The 17,785-nt window shown below is 42.9% G+C and overlaps 1 protein-coding gene across 1 annotated transcript; it reads left to right on the plus strand.

Annotated features, from left to right (window-relative positions):
• Positions 1 to 11,309: 11,309 nt before the first annotated feature.
• Positions 11,310 to 17,357, plus strand: LOC125640052 (lysozyme g-like). Its single transcript, XM_048858126.2, has 6 exons — positions 11,310 to 11,554; positions 12,597 to 12,689; positions 13,608 to 13,709; positions 14,987 to 15,183; positions 16,158 to 16,296; positions 16,579 to 17,357. The coding sequence occupies exons 2-6, from the start codon at positions 12,647 to 12,649 to the stop codon at positions 16,710 to 16,712; spliced, it is 615 nt and encodes a 204-aa protein (XP_048714083.2). The 5' UTR covers positions 11,310 to 11,554; positions 12,597 to 12,646; the 3' UTR covers positions 16,713 to 17,357.
• The last annotated feature ends 428 nt before the right edge of the window (positions 17,358 to 17,785 follow it).

Raw genomic sequence — 17,785 nt, forward strand, 5'->3', positions numbered from 1 at the left:
GGGGACTGTGCCACTTTTCTGTAAGCTGTGGGTGCTGCTTTCAAATCCCCCCGCCCCGCTTTGGCCAGGAGGGAGACAAGCTTGCAAGATCAGTCTGAGCCCAGAAAAGAAGCTGCCACAGCGTGAGCTGCTGATGCTGCAAGGAAGCTGCCGGAGCTGGAGCTGCTGCTGGCATGCTGCACTCGGGAGGAGCATCTCAGTTTAAAAGGACCACAGCCTGAACCACACATACACTGATGCAGCCCAGGCTTTGCCCATGGCTGCACTCCAGGGTCCTGCCAGCAGCTCTGGGAGTGCGAGAGGTGGGGGAGGGAGGGGCACTGGCAGGGGGCTGGTGGCCGCTCCCTGCCTTGTATTGTCTCTGTTATGGGACAGGAAGTGCAGCCCTGGGGAGATGCAGCACAGGGCTTGGGCCTGTAGCACCAAGGATGAGGGGCAGGACCGCCTGCTCAGCTCAGAGGCAAGAAACAGGAATAGGGCAGAGAGCTGCTTGCAAACCAGACAGTGCCTCCAGGTTCCTTAGTGCCAGATGCTGCCTTTGCAAAGATCTCTCCCAGCCTCAGCTGGAAGACACTGACTGTAGAGCAAAGGGGTAGTATTGGGAGAACATCTGACTCCTTTGACATTTTTACCCTTAGTTCTTGTCCTATATTTGGATGTAAGGAAGGAACCTTCTTGGGAAGTTTAATGTGACATGTTATTGGCCTTGCAGTACAAGCATATTTGAGAGCTCTTTCACTGGCCTCTGAAATGATTTCCAGTACTGTACTGTATGACTAAGCAAAATGACAAGCAGCGGGAAGTGCAAACGTGTTACACTTTCAATTGACACAAAGCTAGAAATATTTAAAAATCTTGATTATGGTGTTAGCCTCAGCAACATAGCAGTAGAATATGGTATTGGGAAATCAACTGTCACTGGTATTCAGATAAGCCAGGAAAAAATAAACCCATTTCCAAAAGAAGCCAAAGACAAAGGAGCAGTAAAAAGCAGGTGTATTGTACGCAAAGCTGCTGCTGATTTTGATAAGACAATGCATCTGTGGTTTGCACAAGAGAGCTCAAAAGGCACTCCTATAAGTGGTGTGATGGTTGCAGAAAAGGCAAAGTTACTCTATCAGGAAATGTATCCAGACAAAGGTGCAGACCATTTTAAAGCAAGAACAGGGTAGCTGAGTTGGTTCAAAAATCAGCATAGAATATGGCAGTTGGCGATGCAAGGAGATCCTCTGACAGCTGACTCGAATGCCGCTGGTGAATTTAGAAACACTTTCAAATCATTTATTGAACAGCATGAACTTACTCAGGGCCAAGTGTTTAACTACAGCAAGAGGGGTCTGTAGCAGTACCTGCTTCCAAACAAGATTCTGGCAGACAGAATCTGATCCATTGTTGCTCCCTCTTCCACATCATAACTTCATAACCATCTTTTTGTAATTGCTGTTTACAGGAAGCCTGTTCTCTTGCAAGACTACCTCTTTGATAGAGGAGCCTGGGATTTACTTCCCGTGTCTGACTAAGCGGTTCTATGCCGCAAAATGAAGTCGACTTAAGTCGAAGTACAGCCGCTACAGTAATTAAAGCAGTAGTTCACGTCCCCACTATGCTCCTTCTGTCAGCAGTACATGTCCCTGACTGAAGTCTTCAGTGGGGCACTGACAGCTGGAGCCCCCTTGCCCCAGGGCTGACAGCCATGCTCGGCTGACAGCTCAGGCTGTAAGTGCTAGGGAAGAAGGGGGAGTTCTGTCTGTCAGCCCCAGGTGGGGCTGACAGCCAACAGGCAATGGAAGTAATGCATTCTCTACAGACACTGCACTCACTCTACAGACCTCACTACATTGTCCCATGCGCTACGCCTCTCGTGGAGGTAGAGTTATTAAGTCGATGCAGTGGGCGACTTCTATCAGTGGGAGCATCACTGTAGTGTAGACACTTACATAGTTAGGTAGACATAAGCTGCCTTTTGTCAACCTAACTCTGTAATATAGACCAGGCCATAATGTAACACTTACCCTTGCTCCTGGAATAAATCTTGTCTTTCCTCATCCAACTGTTCTATTTTTTTTTTTCAAATTTCTTCCCAGCGCATTACATGCAGTATATACACAATCCATGGCTAATTTCTTTTACCTCTTGAGGTTTTTTCTTTAACTTTTCTTCCTCAAGGAGGGAACACATTAAGTTCCATGGATCTTGATATTCCAAGAAGATTTGATTACTTTGTTTTTTTGCTAACCCTCCCTCCTGGGTTTTAATATAATCGCGTACAAAGGCTTCAAGGGTTGTCTGTGGGGCCATCGGAGCAAATGCGTGAATTGGCACCTGACTCTGTACCATAACCCCTTTAGTAGTTCCCACTTCGGAAGGCGTCCCGTCCTTGCTCCCTAAGCCACAAAATATCTTATGGGGATTTTCCCTACTGAGAAGTGCTTGTGGTGCTTACTTCCCCTTCAGCTGTTAACAGCCGGAGTACACTGAGAGGAGGGGCGGTGACCTAGGTTACCCCACACATTTTTCCTTGATCCTCTGTCGGTAGTGCAGTCCAGAGGAGTCCAAAGTTTGGGGAGCTTATTAAGAGAATTTTGGGTAGCTTATTAATGGTGCCTAACTGTGTGACTCACTCTGCCACACCTGATAGGGTCTCTACCCATATTTTCCCTCACACACAAGTACTATTATCTATTTGGAACTACTTTAATAATTTCCCCTTTAAAATTTTCCTGAACTCAGTTCTTACAAACATTACATAAACAGATAAGCAAAACCACAAAATAATAAGCATAAGTGAAAAAAGAAAGCTCCCTCTTCTAGTTACTGTGAGCATAACCTACATGAAATGATTTGCCTACATGAAATGATTTTTCATTAATTAATTACACCCATAAGGTCTAAAGCAGTCTTTATCTCCATTTGACAAGTTTCAGAGTAGCAGCCGTGTTAGTCTGTATTCACAAAAAAAAAGGAGTACTTGTGGCACCTTAGAGACTAACAAATTTATTTGAGCATAAGCTTTCATGAGCTACAGCTCAAATAAATTTGTTAGTCTCAAAGGTGCCACAAGTACTCCTTTTCTTTTATCTCCGTTGTCTTTTCTGTGTTCTCTAGAGCATCACATACCATTCTGTAGACTTTTATTTTATTTAGAATAGATTTAGTGATGCTATCTTACACCACCATGGATTTGGCTCTGTTTGCTACAGTTTCAAGCTCAACAGAGTGAAAGTCACCTCTGTTACTTGTTTCAGATTTAGAGCCTCTAAGAACCCATGAATACCTAGGAGAGAGAGACATACTTTCACAAGAACAATTTCTAGTCTGTCTTACAAGTTTATTACAGTTACAAACAAGGTTATGATTATCCAAGCATATATCAATCCCACAAACGCCCCTGCACAAGATACAAATCTAGTCATACTCACTCAGAGATATTCTTAGGGTCTGATGGATTCTTCAACAATTGATTACCAGTAAAGGGATGGTTCCTATTGGGGTTTTCCTGTAGGTCCCAATTTTACCCCATCCGGGAGCCCTTTTTTATACTGTAAATCTGACTACATCTAACACTCTACATGTGCATGAAAGCATCAACCCTCTTTTCCCTTATGTGAATTTCTGCACTCTACGAATATTGGGAGGCCCTGTTTTTCATAGGTTATTTGTAGTTTCTCTTATTTTCATTAGCATCTACACACAATAGGTGCTCTGCAGTCAGGACATGTGTTATAAATGATGTTACAAAAAGGTATCATGTCACTTTGAAAGTACATTGCAGTCAAATTTCTGTAACATTACCTGTTGGCACATCTTTCCAGTAGTCTTGTGATCTTGTGACATAAGTAAGTGACCCAAAAATGACCCTATGTCAAGTATTTCTTAAGCCTATGGCCTAGTATGGCTAAAGCCAAAATCTTACAGGCCTCAGTCTGTAAGTCTTGTGTTTCATCCCTGCTTTACTTAGATACCTAATGCATATTTATCACTCCTAAAGGCTTATCAATCTTATACTTCTATGATCCTATAACTTAAATCTATTCAGCATACAATGGTTATGTATGACACGGCATATGAGTTAATCAGAACAACACCCAAGAATACATGAAAATAAAATGAACTAATTGGCTACACCATTTGGGGTGCAGTGTGTAGAATACCCTTCATGTTATGTTGTGCAGTGCACAACATACCCCAATATGTGAGGAGACGGAAAAGTACTTTGGCCAAGAGTGGGTTGTAGATTGTGCTGGGATACATGCCCTGTACTGGCAGCCTGGTCTACCAAGGAACCTGCCTAGAGCCCTTAACCCATCCATCATGAAATTGGGCTCTGTGTTTGGAGGAGTGCTGATCACTCTCATGGAGTTACCAGACTTGGAATTATTGTCCTTGGCCTTCCACTACTGACTCTTAATATTCTTGACCTTCTCCTGCCACAAAGATCCCTTCTGATGGTGCCCTTGCTCTGCCTGCTTCTTGGAGATGTCATCACAGAACGATGAATTCCAGGTCTCGCTCTCAAAATCATCTTCTTGCTGGCCTCACACCAGAGGGCCCCCAGAACCTGGGTGTCAGCCTCTGGTTAGCTGGCAGCATGCTAGGAAGAGGTCTTCTTGGATGCCATTTCAATCAGAGAGAGTTATGTACCAGAGTTGGAGACATGCTGTTGTTTATACTGAAAGCTACATGTGAATGTGGGTTTCAAACACAGAAACTGCCTAGATGAACAGCGCAGTGTGGGGAAGAGGATTATGGGAAGGCATTGTAAGACTTGTGGCACTCGTTATGGTAGCCTGCATCAACCCTACAGACTTGCTCAGACAGGTTGGGCTTACTCGAGCTTTAGCCTACGCCACTCTTAGGTAAGCCAGCTTGAGTTAAAAGAATCACCAAACCTGAGAGAGTGGTTTTTGTGTGTCGGCAGGTCGAGACATTTGAAGCAACACTTGAGTTAACTGGAAGTGAAAACAAAGCCCAGTGGCGGCAGATACTGACTTTAGTAGGAAAGAGGCAACTTGCGGGAGGCACTGTAATAAAACGAGAGCTAAGAGGCCTATTTCTGCAAGTTTTAAAGAGACAGACTTTGGAAATCTGACCCTGGTCTTTCCAAGGCCTCTCATCTCCTTTTCTGGGAAGCCTGCCAGTTTGTATTCTTGTGAGGAAAGTACATTTGCACAACCATCATTTTGTTAATGAAGTGTATTGTGTAGGAGTAACCAGGAGTCCAAGTTTTATGCAAAGCCACTAACCTCTTGGCAGGGAGGTTGTGAAATTAAAGACGAAGCCTAATGCTCGCAGAATAATGAATAATTATTTATTCTTGCAAGTACAAACCAGAAATTCCCTGGCCTGATGATTCCTGGCAACGCTCCACAAACAGAAATATTTCATCCTTGAGTGTGTGATTGCATCCCACACAGTGTGATCAAGAATCTGGGTGTATGATTATTGTTTGAACAATAGACAAGCCAAATTTCAGAAGAACCCAGAAGTGTAGAACATCACTTCATATGCAGATGTGTCAGTCATCCAATAGTTACTAGCATGGTAAAATTAGTATGTATAATGAAAGTGTTGTCAGTGACGGGGACACTCAATCCTGCATAACCTCATGAAAGGTGGAAAAAAATACCCATTAACTAGTTATATCCGAGCCAGTGATCAGTGAACAGACAGGGCCACAAGAGAGGTTAATACCACCATAAATGAAGGTCACAGGCCCCTCGTACACAAGGCAAACACCGCATAGCGTGTAACATGGCATACCAGCCTTTTAGGCCTGGTAAGGGAAGCCTCTGAGGCCAGCGCTATCCTGTGCCAGATTTGTACCTAGTGCACAAACCCTGGATCATCAAACACAGCTAGCTAGAGAGGAAATGGTTTCAGGAAGACAGTGGGGTGTTTAACCCACACTCTCATTCACCAGCCGATTCCCGCCTCACTGCTCTAAACCCTGCGACTCCTGTCATATTGGTGGCAGCAAGAATCACTGCAGCTTCCAGGGGCTGAAACAAGAGTCCCCCGTCCACAGCAGGTGGTACTGTACCCTGCAGTACAGCCATGTTACACAGTGTTTGCAGTATGGCTCACAGCTGTGGCCTATTTGATGGGGCTTTCACCACGTAAAGGTGATTAAAGCAAATGCACTATGCCCTGCGTTCATCTTGATGGCATGTCTCTGGATGTAATGAGATAACTTTTGAGCACCACATCTGATCACCTCCAAAATTCCAGGGAATGTTCTAGGCATCAATAGGCAGAGCTAGGGATGTAACATTTCCAGAAATTTTGAAGGCAGGGGAAAAAATACCCTTTTCCCCTATGAAAATGAAAATTCTTGAAAAAATTGAAATATCTGTAGTAGGTACTTGCTTATCAAAGCTAAACTTTATTTACTCCTTTAATAATCAGAAATGTATTCTGTATAATTTAGCTAGCACATAGAAAGTACTGTTTGGAATACTAATGAGATAGTTATGTACAGATTCTTTAGTGTTAATCCGAATACTAAGGACGAATATAGCTAGTATTAGGTCTGGAGCTGCAGTTTCACATTAAGGTATTTAAGTGCTTCTTTGTAACCTCTTGGCACATAGGAAACAAATATAAAATGTTGAAAATAGAAAGCACCACTATTGTTATAAACTAAAAGGAAGGTTATATCCTTTGGGCTCAGAATTAGTATGTGAATAGACCTGACCTGACATTGTCATGCTGATATAGACAAAACTCATGTTTTATTCATTTTGCATAATTATTAGTTATTATTACAAAGCATTTTGAAGGGCGGATGGGCAGCAGTTTATTTTAAACATCCCTCTAAAACTTTTTCACTGTTCATTCTGAGAGAAAATATTTCATAGAACCATTTCTTTTCAATTTTCCGATTTCTCCGTACTGGGCCTCAGGAAAAAAAAAGTTTTTCCCACAAGTTCCAAGCCATTTGCCCTTAACGTTGCTCCTTACTCTCAATGCTGAGACTTACCTAACAGTTCTGGGGTGGACGCTGAGCCAGCCGAGGGAGTCAGAGGTAGAGGAGAGAAAAGGAGACGTCTTCATTCCTTCCAAGTATGTTGCCTCACCAAACCTGCTTTATGGTTAGGGGGAGAAAGAGAAGTAGAGAAGCTACCAGCCATACACCTGTCCCTTTCCATCCAGGGGCATTGATGGAATTAAGTCTCCTTCACTGAAGGCTGAGGGTAGTGAAAATGAGGGACACAGAGCCATGGCATGAAGGGAAGAGGAGAATGTGGGGGGCAAATACAGCCCCAGGCAACGAAGGGAGAGTTTGCAAGGAGTCCCTAAAATAGAGAGAGATGGGAGGGTGCATATGCAGTGATGTAGTGAGTGTGTACTACAGGACCACCTCTGTGCCCAATAAGTACAGGATATGTGTTGTAACAGTCACCAGGTCCAGTATTGTTCTTTAGTTCAAGCTTTGGTAGCTTATGCTTTTAGCTCTTGAAGTTCCCAGTTCAGCCCCTGGGGTGTCAGCCAAGAAAGCAGCCATCTCACACCCAGCTTGTGGGGCAAACAGAGGAATGCAAGGAGCCTCTGGTATGTGCAATGAGCTTGGACAACAGCAGCAATGAAGTGCGCCATCCTCTAGGGATTAGTTTCCCCTGCCTGGAAGGGGAAATGCTTTTTGTTTGTTTGTTGCCACAGTCTCGCCTGAGGGGGTCTGTGACACCACAATAAAACTGGGCAATACATTCCTGGAGAGAGGATGAATGCCTCATCTTTGCTTTGGATTTTGTCACAGACTGGAGGGAGAGAAAGCTAATGAAAAGTAGAACACATGGGAAGGGGAATTTATTTCTTTTGAAATCTGAATCTTGCCACATAGCGGAACTGAGGTTATACCTTTCCAAAGACAAACTCTCATAATGACAGATGCTGGTTTGTTTTAATTATAATCTTGAAACGTGTATCTCATCTGATATGGTTGTTTTGAATAAAGAGTGAAGGAACCTCCTAGTGTATATAAAGCTCTTCAAAACAACCACCTTCTAGGAGAAGAGAAACTGAAGACAGGTGAGTGAAATACCAAGATCATTCAGAGTGGGACCTAGTCTCAATTCTGCTCATGAGTAAAATCCTATGGGTGGTAATGGAAGGGCAATTCCTTACTCATTGAATTCAATGAAAGCTCTGCTTGAGAAAAGACTCCAGAATTTGTCCTTTAGTGATTGTGTCTCTGCTGTACAGTGATGTCAAGATAAGAGGCATCTGCTTATTATTCAGATTACTTTTTAGAAAACTAGAGCCATGGAGCAGCTACAAGGGGGTTTGGGTACTCCCTGTGTCCTGCCCAAAGAAATAATGAATTTAGTAAACATCTGCACAGAGTGTGTAGGGTACCTTGGCATAGAATAAAAGTACATATATAGCAGCAGTAGGTCATACTAAAAACTATTAATAATATGAAGTCCAGATCAAATATTACCAGGATTTGTATTTGGAAATAAGCTATTAAGATGTTCCATGAAAGACAAAATATGAATGTCAACAAAACTGCATTATTGCAGCTTGATTCAGAATGTATTCTCTTGGCTGTCTTCTACTGTGTATCTCAGTGTTTGCAAATTCAGTAAAGAACAATGCCCCAACATTTAAAAAAAAATCACTAAAATCCATGACATCATGAAAATGCCTAAAGTGCCTGCATTGTACACTCAAAGATACGGGCCTGCAATTTTCTCCCCATTGCTCCCGAAGATGTGCTGAAATAAACCTTTCTGCATTATTCCAGAATGGAATGTAGTCTTGTTGCATGGCAGAAATTACTATTTCCCATCTTCAGGGTTTAAAAAACAACAACAACGAAAACCTAACAGTGGCCAAAAGTGAATGAGTATTGCAAAGCCAATTTCAACAGAACAGATTGCATCAGCTGGAGTCAACTGGGGTTTTCACTCCCTCACACGAGTTAGGTAATAAAAGAATAGGACAAAAATAACTCCTCAGTCCACTATTTCAGCTGAACTTTAAATATTTGTATAACCCTTCTGCCCATCAGAGTTGGCAGCAACGAGGGCCAGGTTCAATATCTAGGCGTTCCATTCCAATAATACAATGCAAAACCGGCTCAAGCCCCCACCCAGTGACCTGGGACAAATATATACCACCCCCGCTGGGCGCCTCCAAGAGGCAATACTTCCCCTCTCCCAAGCACATAGTCTGAGTGTAGCAAAAAGCCTTTTAATAACAGAAAGAAACAATGTGGCATTATGTTGGAGAAACACCACCAACAGGATTCATAACACAACCCATGAGCAAAAAAACCCACCCCAAGCAAATTGGGGCATGCCCTTTCCCTTTGGTACTTGAGTCCAGCAACCCCAAATCACCCAAAGTCCCAAAAGTCCAGTGGTCCAAAAGCCTCTGTCCCTGGTCAGGGCAGCCCCAGAGTTCAAAAGTTTATCTGCAGAGCTTTACCTCCCAACCTGGGTGGAGACAGGGAGGGGGGAGAGAGAGAGAGGCAAGGGGCACCTTACATGATCTGAAGCTGACCGCCCCACAGCTCCATAGGCTTTCGCTCCACTCCGCCTGCCGCCCCACGAACTGCTTCGCTCAGCTCGGCTCTGCAGCCCACAAGCAGTTCCCGCCGTCGCACAAACTGCTCCACCAGCTGGTCCACGAAATGCTCCACTCCATGTCCCACAAGCAGCTCCCGCCGTCCTATGAACTGCTCCACCAGCCTGTCCACAAGGCACTCCAGTCTTCCCGCAAACTGCTCCACAATATATCTTCAGGCTCCCCCACTACTTAACACAACGCTCAGTGATTTCAGCTCTTAGGTGAATTCAGCTTGTAGTAGGGGAGCCTCAGTGCTGGTGCTCCATTAACCCAAAGTGAGCTCAGCAGCCTGTAACTAGACTCCTAATGGAATCAAAATCAGCTCTAATATTCTACAGTAGAGAGAGGAAAAAGTGCAACTAGCATATAAGGCCCTCACCAAGAGACTCATGCCACCAAGTATTAATACTTGTCTCCAGCCTTTCTCAATTCACAGAATTTTGGAACCCATGTCCCTTGCCTAGTGAGTGCTGCTTAGTTGATGGCGAGTCCCTCCATCATAACAAAAGGCCCAGTACAGTTCCAAGCACAGTTCCCATAGTCAGGGTAATAACAATTACCCTGGGGATCCCACAGCAGCCAAAGTGACCATTTGGGCAGCTATGGGCTCATGCTCGGCGGGGTGGGTGTGCCTATGCAAATGAGATTAGCCCCTGAAGTTCTTTGCCAGACCTCACCACCAGATGTCAGGATGGAGCTCATCCTGACTCTACTTACATTTGTTTTGTTGCCTTAAGCAAGATATTCATCAATAATTGACCTTGCACTCAACTCAATGTTATTGCTCTGTCAGGATATAACATGATAACTTTTGAACATCACATCTGATCACCTCCAGTATCTCAGGGAACATGCTAGTCATCAATGGACAGAGCCCTACTGATTTTTGGGAAAAGCAGAAAAGCCATTTGCACTTAAAAAGTGGCTCCTTGCTCTCTCTTCTGAGAATTGCCTACCGCCTGTGGGGTGGATGTTCAGCCAATGGGAGAAGCCAGAGGCAGAAGAGAGAGGAGGAAGCTTCTTCCCTTCCTCATGCCTGGCATACTGCCTCCCCAAAGCCTGCTCCATAGTGGGGGAGAGTGCAAGTGTGCCCAATCAGAGGAGCATTGAAGGAAGGAAGCTTCCTACACTGGAGGCTGGGGGGAAATGAGGGACTCAGAACTCCTGGTGTGGAAGGGAAGGGGAGAACAGAGGACTATACGCAGTCCCTGATTGTTAGGGGGGAGGGTTGCACTGTGTCTCTGCAATAGAGGGGGGTGTGAGGGTGCAAATGTAACCCTCTGATGAGCATGTTCCAGGTCCCCCTCTGTGCCCAGTAAACAGAGGAGATGAGTTGCAACAGTCACCAAATACAAAGCTTTAGCTCAATCTGTAGCAGCTGATGCTTTTAGCTCTAGAGGTCCCCAGTTCAACCTCCAGTGTGTTAGCCAAGAAAGTGGACATCCCACTGGATAACTTGTAAGGGTTCGGGTGGAATGGAGGAATGGAAGGAGCCATTGATGTGTGCAGTGAGGTCCCACCCTCTAGGAACTAGTTGTTCCTGCCAGGGAGGAAAAATGTTTTTAGTTTGTTCCCACAGAATCTCCTGAAAAGGGTTTGTGATACCAGAACTGGACTGGGGAAAAACATTCCCAGGGAGGGTGAATGCCTTGACTTTGCTTTGGACTTTGCCTCAGACCATTTAGGGAGGAGGTTGTGAAATCAGAGAAAAATGAAGGGGAGGAGGGGAGAACTGCTGGGAAGAGGAGTTTTTTGTTTGTTTTGAAATTTGAATCATGCCAAATAGTGGAAGATTACATCTGCCCTCATGCCAGCTCCCACAAGGGCACCTACTGGAGTTTGTTCTCATTATGAAACTTGACAGTAAATTTGATCACATCTGATACTAGAAGAACATGCTGAGTAAACAGGGAAGTACTGTCTAGCATATATAAAGCTCTTCAAAACATCCATGTTCTAGGAGAAGAGAAGCTGAAGACAGGTGAGTAAAATATTAAGCTAATTCAGAATGGGAGCTATTCTGAATTCTGTTCATTAGAAAATCCTCTGGGTAGTAATGAAAGATGAAATAAGTTCTACCTGAGTAAAGACTCCAGGATTTGTCCTTTAGGCAAAGTCTACACTATGAGCTAGGAGTGTGATTCTCAGCTCACATAGATATAATCACTCACTCTTTTAGCTCTAGGGTGCTAAAATTAGTTGTGGGAACATGGGCAGTGGCAAGCAGCCACACAGGCTAGCTGTGCCGAGTAAGAACCTGCCTGAACTCCATGGGTATGTACTCAGCACGGCTAACCGATGCCGCCACTCGCCGCTGACTGTGCTCCTGTAGCTTCATCTCTATTTTTAGAGCATTTACTTGATGAGAGCTAGCAAGAGAATGTCTATGCAAGCTGGGAATCACACCCCTAGCTCATAGTGCAGACATACCCTTAGTGGTTATTACTGTGTCCCTGCTGTACAGTGAATAGAAGCGATGAGGCATCCGTTGATTATTCAAATTACTTTAGAGAAAACCAGAGTCCTGGCACTGCTAAAAAGGGTAGAAGTGATAATCTCCTGTGCTCTGCTCATAGAAATGACAACAACAATTAGCAATCAACTGCACAGTGGGTGTAGGGGACCCTGGCATAGAATAAAGGTGCATTTGTAGCAGCAGCAGCAGGTCACCTTGAACACTATGAATGTTACTAATTCCAGATCAAAGATTACTGGGGTTTCTATTTTGAAGTAAGCTATTAAGATGCTACAAAGGCACATTATGAATATGATCAAAATTAAATAATTACAACTTGCTGTGTTTATTCTCTCAGATCTTTTCTACACTGAAATGACCTTATTTGTGTGCTGTGTCAAAGGGAGGCAGAGTTATTATTGTGCCCTCAGTCCCAGTATTTATACACTAATACACAAAATTCCCTTGTATCTCAGTATTTGCACATTCAGTGAAGAAAGCACCCAATCATTTCTTTGTACTTCTTCACAGTGGTACTGTACATTTTGATATTTTGGTTTCTCTGCAGACTTGGATTTATTTTCCGACTCTCTTGGGTGCCTGAGAAGAACTGTCCCCATGCTACTAACGCTGATGATTCTGGGCCTTGCTGCCCTTTTTGGTGAGTTTGAGGTCCATGTCTACTTCACTAAGCTCAGTGCCAAAGCAACAGTGTAAAGAGATGATTGTAGGGATGGGGAGATAAGAGATTAAGGCATTTTTCTGACCACTCCTACAAAACCTAATTATGGACATGGAAGAATGAGTTTGGTGCAACAGCAAATGGAATAGACAAACAATATTTGATGTGGCGGTTCAGTGATGAGACAGAACACAGCTTTATGCAAGCAAACAGGCTGGTCAGCTGAGATGGGCTGTTCTGCCCCCCCGCCTTCCACCTTCTCCTTTTATTATATTTCTCCCCCTAAGCATTACACACTGCTACACAAAGGAATGTATGACGTTAATTCATATACTTAGTTACCATCCCCTATCTACTACAATCCTGGTTCTCAGGCCTTGAGCCCAGGCTAAGAAAGCCTCCCACAATTGCTGTCCAAACAATCAAGTTCTCATGGTTCATATCTAGCCCTTGTCCTTGGATAGAGCAATGTGTGCATTGCTTCTACGAAACAGTCAGGGTGTGCCCCGCCTGCTTCCAGGTGGAATAGCTAAACATTAACCCTTCAATTTGACAATGCAGCTTTCAGTATCAAGGATGACTCTAGCAAGGAGTGAGAATCAGGTGTTCCCAGTGAGGAGCACTGGGGTATAGAGGTCAGGACACTTTCATGTCTGGCCTTTTTTAGAGACCAGTGAAAGAAACATCTCTTTGCACAGGCCTTCCCCCCTCAACTGAGGCAGTGTCTTCTGGCTAGGAAGTCCTCCTCTCCACAAGATCTTTTTCCAAAACAACCCACAATGGAATGTACCCCATCTCAGAGTGGACCAGAGTCTAGTTTATGACTTTGAATTCTCTTAGCTTTACTTATGTTCACAATAGATGCTTAATGTAAAATATCTGCATTTAATTTTTCAGGTACTTCTGAGAGTCAGACTGGATGCTTTGGTAACATAAACAATGTTGATACCACTGGGGCTTCCTGTAAAACTGCAAGACAAGAAGGTTTAAATTACTGTGGTGAGTATAATTCTGCTGTTTTGTTGCTGTACTTCAGCACACAGAGTCATCACAATGATCCATAGTACATTACACCTTCAAAGGACTTTTACAAGCATCAATTGATTAAACCTCACAAAAACATTTTGATTGGCTAGTATTATTCTCCTCATTTCACAGATGAGGAAACTAAGACAGAGAGGAAAACTTAATAAAACCTTGGGATGATTATGGTCCAGAAATTAAAAAGTCAGTGTTTACACAGGTGGCTTCTGATTCTTTAGGTATCCAACTTCAGACATTTACGGCCTAATTATCAGAAGTGCTCACACAAGCATCTCTAATTAAACTTACCAGGAGCTGTGAATGTTCAGAATCTCTGAAAATCAGGCCCAAGGTATCTCTGATTAAAGCATCCAAAATTAACAGTCACTGTTTAAAATTTGACACAAATGATTTTCCTAAGGCTGTTCAGCAAATCAGTGGCAAAGCTGGGATTGGTACTGAGGAATTCCTGATCCCATTTGCTTGGGTAGTCCTCATTATGTTACACCCGTTACTTGCACATCAGATCAATAGTTTATCCGGTATTGTTGGGAAAATCAAAGGAGCTCCCTATTCTTTTGCTCTACAAATAAAATTGGACTTAATGCCAAACCCTCCTTTTGTGGGTAGGATTGAGATTCCCTTCTAATGTAGCATGAAATGGTCCTGAGACTCCAAAAGAAACTGAGCAAAAGTGCAACTATTGGGAACTACTGTCTCAAATTGCAGTTGTCCCCCTCTACATAAGTCTTCTGCATCTGTCCCTAAGAATCCCACCATTCTGAATCTCCCTCTCAACTTTGAAACCCCGTAGTACAGTCCTGTCCTTCTGGCCATAGAGGGGTAGGTATGACTCCTCTCAACATCACTCCTGCATCATCCAGACACCAACAGGTTGCTGTCAGTTTCTCTTCAGAGGCTGAACACGCTCTCTCTCCAACTCCTCCCAAGCCCATTCCATCTTGGGACCTAAAGATATAGAAATTAAACCAGCTTTTACACATTAATTACACAGGGCACAATTCGTTTTTGCCTTGCTTTCACAACACACATAACTCTCACAAAAAGGAGTACTTGTGGCACCTAAGGTTCCACAAGTACTCCTGTTCTTTTTGCGGATACAGACTAACATGGCTGCTACTCTGAAACTCTCACAAAGGCTCTCATATGGCAGACCAGAGCTCTTGGCTTTTGAAATGTCACATTGACTTAATAATCTTAAAGAAAACCCTTTACTTTTACATTTACTACAGGAGTTCCTGCATCAGAAAAGATTGCTGAGAGGGACTTAAATAATATGAACAAATATAAAACCATCATTAAGAGCGCTGGCAAAAAAAGATGTGTGGATCCAGCTGTGATCGCTGGTATCGTCTCTCGGGAGTCGCATGCTGGAACTCTCCTAAAGGGTGGCTGGGGCGATAACGGCAATGCATTTGGTTTAATGCAGGTCAGTAATGATCAATAAACTAGGAATAAAATACTAGTGTATATCCAAGTGTTTCAACAAAGAGAGCCTGCTTCGTTTCTTACTAGTGCAGCTCTGTCTGAGCTTGATACTTGGCACACTGCTAGAAAATGAACTATTGCTGGGGCAGCGGTGCATCGCACTGGCATAGGTCAGACCTGGGGTGATAGAGTGGGATTCTTGTGCTTCAGTTTGAACAGCAGTTCATTCTGTGGGTTAATGGAAGTCCCTGAAGAGGCTGCACATTTTACCCTTCTACACAAGAAAAGTGAAGTACTTAGTGGCAGCAGCAAGTTAGGGGGAAAGCATCAGACAAAAAGATGAGATGAAAACTGGCAGGCTCAGAATGTCAGGGCAGGCTTTAGCCACAATCTCATGCCACTGAGTCCTTCATGATAACAACAGAGTTTAAAATATGCACCTGGCTAACACCATAAAATAAGACTGTCAGTGGTAATCCAACAACAAAAGCACAGAGTGTAATCTTATGGTTCACTTTGAACTTTTGCATTTCTTTGAATTTAGCCAGGCCCTTGTCATCTGTGGCATTATATGTTTGTAATGAAGTCAGTGAGACTACTCAGAAGGAAAATCTTTAAGGATGAGAAGTAAAGATTTTCTGGATAAAGCCCTTACTTTCCTCTGTGGGTCAGGAAGTGTGGCCCACATACTGCAGCACCAGACACTGTAGCAGTGGTAGCCAAATACATAAGTACAACTTAAAATGGAAAAGAAGCAGCATTTTAAGATAAGTCTTTTTTCATTAGCACAGTCCAATATACTATCCGTCGGTGTCTGTGCTCAAGGCACAACAGAAAGTGCACTGAAGATCCATGGACATTAATGACCAAAAACTGATTTATCAAACAAAATTTGACAATTAAAATCACGTAGAGTATATTGAGAGGGAAATAAACTGCATAAACACATCCTCTTTTCCCCCCTGGCTCTTCTAGGTTGATAAAAACTACCATAGTATTGTTGGACAGTGGAATGGTGAAGATCATCTCCTTGATGCTACACAAATCCTTATTGGTATGATTAAGGGAATCCAGAAAAAATTCCCCAGATGGACAAAGGAACAACAGATGAAAGGTACAGTGTAGATTTGTATAGGAATTAAGGGAAAATCTCTGGCAAAAATCATGTTTGAAAGTTTGTGTTACTGACACTCTAGAATAATAAGCATTTAAAAGAATCTCACATAATTTTTCACCACTGATGCTGTTTGTCTACTTCTTGAGTTTGAGTGGTGTCCCATTCTTTAGCACAGTGTTGTGTGAAAGGTTTCTAACACTGCATGGGGAATATTTATACCCCCCCCCCCCAAATCTAGTTTATATTGACTGTGTTAGCTACTTTGGTGTTTCATTTCAGGTGGGATTTCTGCCTACAACGGAGGACTAGGAAATGTCCGAAGTTATGTAAATATGGATATTGGCACGCCTGGCGATGATTATGCCAATGATGTCGTTGCACGAGCCAAGTTTTATAAGAGAAATGGATACTGAATCTGGGAGTTCTCTTCTTTCAGATACATTGTGGTGCATCTGATTATCAGTCTGACGTTCATTAGGTATGTTTGGAAGAAGATTAAAAGCTGTATCCTGAAAATCCATATTGATGCATATAGGCCCCCTGACTGCAGTGGGAAGAATTGCTTCAGTAGGCGGGGTGGGGTCTCAGGCACCAGATTTTTAAATTCTGCAATCAGTAAAACATTGGTTATGTGGTAACTTCAAAACAGTTGGCCTCTATCTAACCAAAGGAAACATTAACCAGAGTATTGATAATATCTCATCCTATTCTGATTATTTCTCTGAGTTATTAAAGCTGCTCTATCTCCTGTTAGTCTTCTACCTTCCCATTTTTAATCATATGTATATTTCAATATCTGCTGTTGTCTTAAGAAATAAAAAGGGAAAAGTAATCTCTTTGGGGAAGGAAACATGGATTTTCAACCTTTTTGTGATTTAGTCTGCCAATTTATTTTTCATTGCAGCTGGACAGAGATCTGTAAACTTATTGTATGTGGGGATTTTATTGACACATCTTTTACTTTGGCATGGAAATGCCTAGAGCCTGGGATGGATGCTTTTAATTGAACAGAAATAAGCAAATGAAAATTGAATAAAAATTGTTATTTAGCAAATGAAGCAAGACTCCAGTGCTCATCTTTTCAGTTGTATTAACCAATGTTTGATAAGGACAACAATACATTTAAAGCAGATAAACAAACTTAAAAGGGAATCGAATGAAAGAAATTGCTACCCGAGATTATGCTACCTGAGATTATGGGGTTTTTTGCTGCTTCCAAAGGCCTTACCACCTCATTAAATGAAAAGGAGTGATAACCTACTTGAGAAAACATTAGTCTTATCCAGTACAGCAGGTCTTACACTCTTTTGACTTTGAGATCAGCAGTTGAGCACTTTTTCTGGAGTGCGTTCAGAATCCATTTGTTCCCAATGTAGATGGGAGCTACAGGATAAAGGAGCATTTTTGAAAAGCTGGTCAATTCATTTAGGACCTTTAAGAGCCTGAACCAATGTCCATTGAGTCAATGGAAAGACTGTTGTACTAT

The sequence above is a fragment of the Caretta caretta genome, chromosome 1, assembly GCF_965140235.1.
Source record: "Caretta caretta isolate rCarCar2 chromosome 1, rCarCar1.hap1, whole genome shotgun sequence".
Classification (NCBI taxonomy): domain Eukaryota; kingdom Metazoa; phylum Chordata; order Testudines; family Cheloniidae; genus Caretta; species Caretta caretta.

Coding starts and splice junctions, on each gene's coding strand:
- LOC125640052 (XM_048858126.2), top strand. CDS start 12,647: ATGCTACTAACGCTGATGATTCTGGGCCTTGCTGCCCTTTTTG. Junction 13,710..14,986: donor AGAAGGTTTAAATTACTGTG/GTGAGTATAATT, acceptor CATTTACTACAG/GAGTTCCTGCATCAGAAAAG. Junction 16,297..16,578: donor AAAGGAACAACAGATGAAAG/GTACAGTGTAGA, acceptor GTTTCATTTCAG/GTGGGATTTCTGCCTACAAC.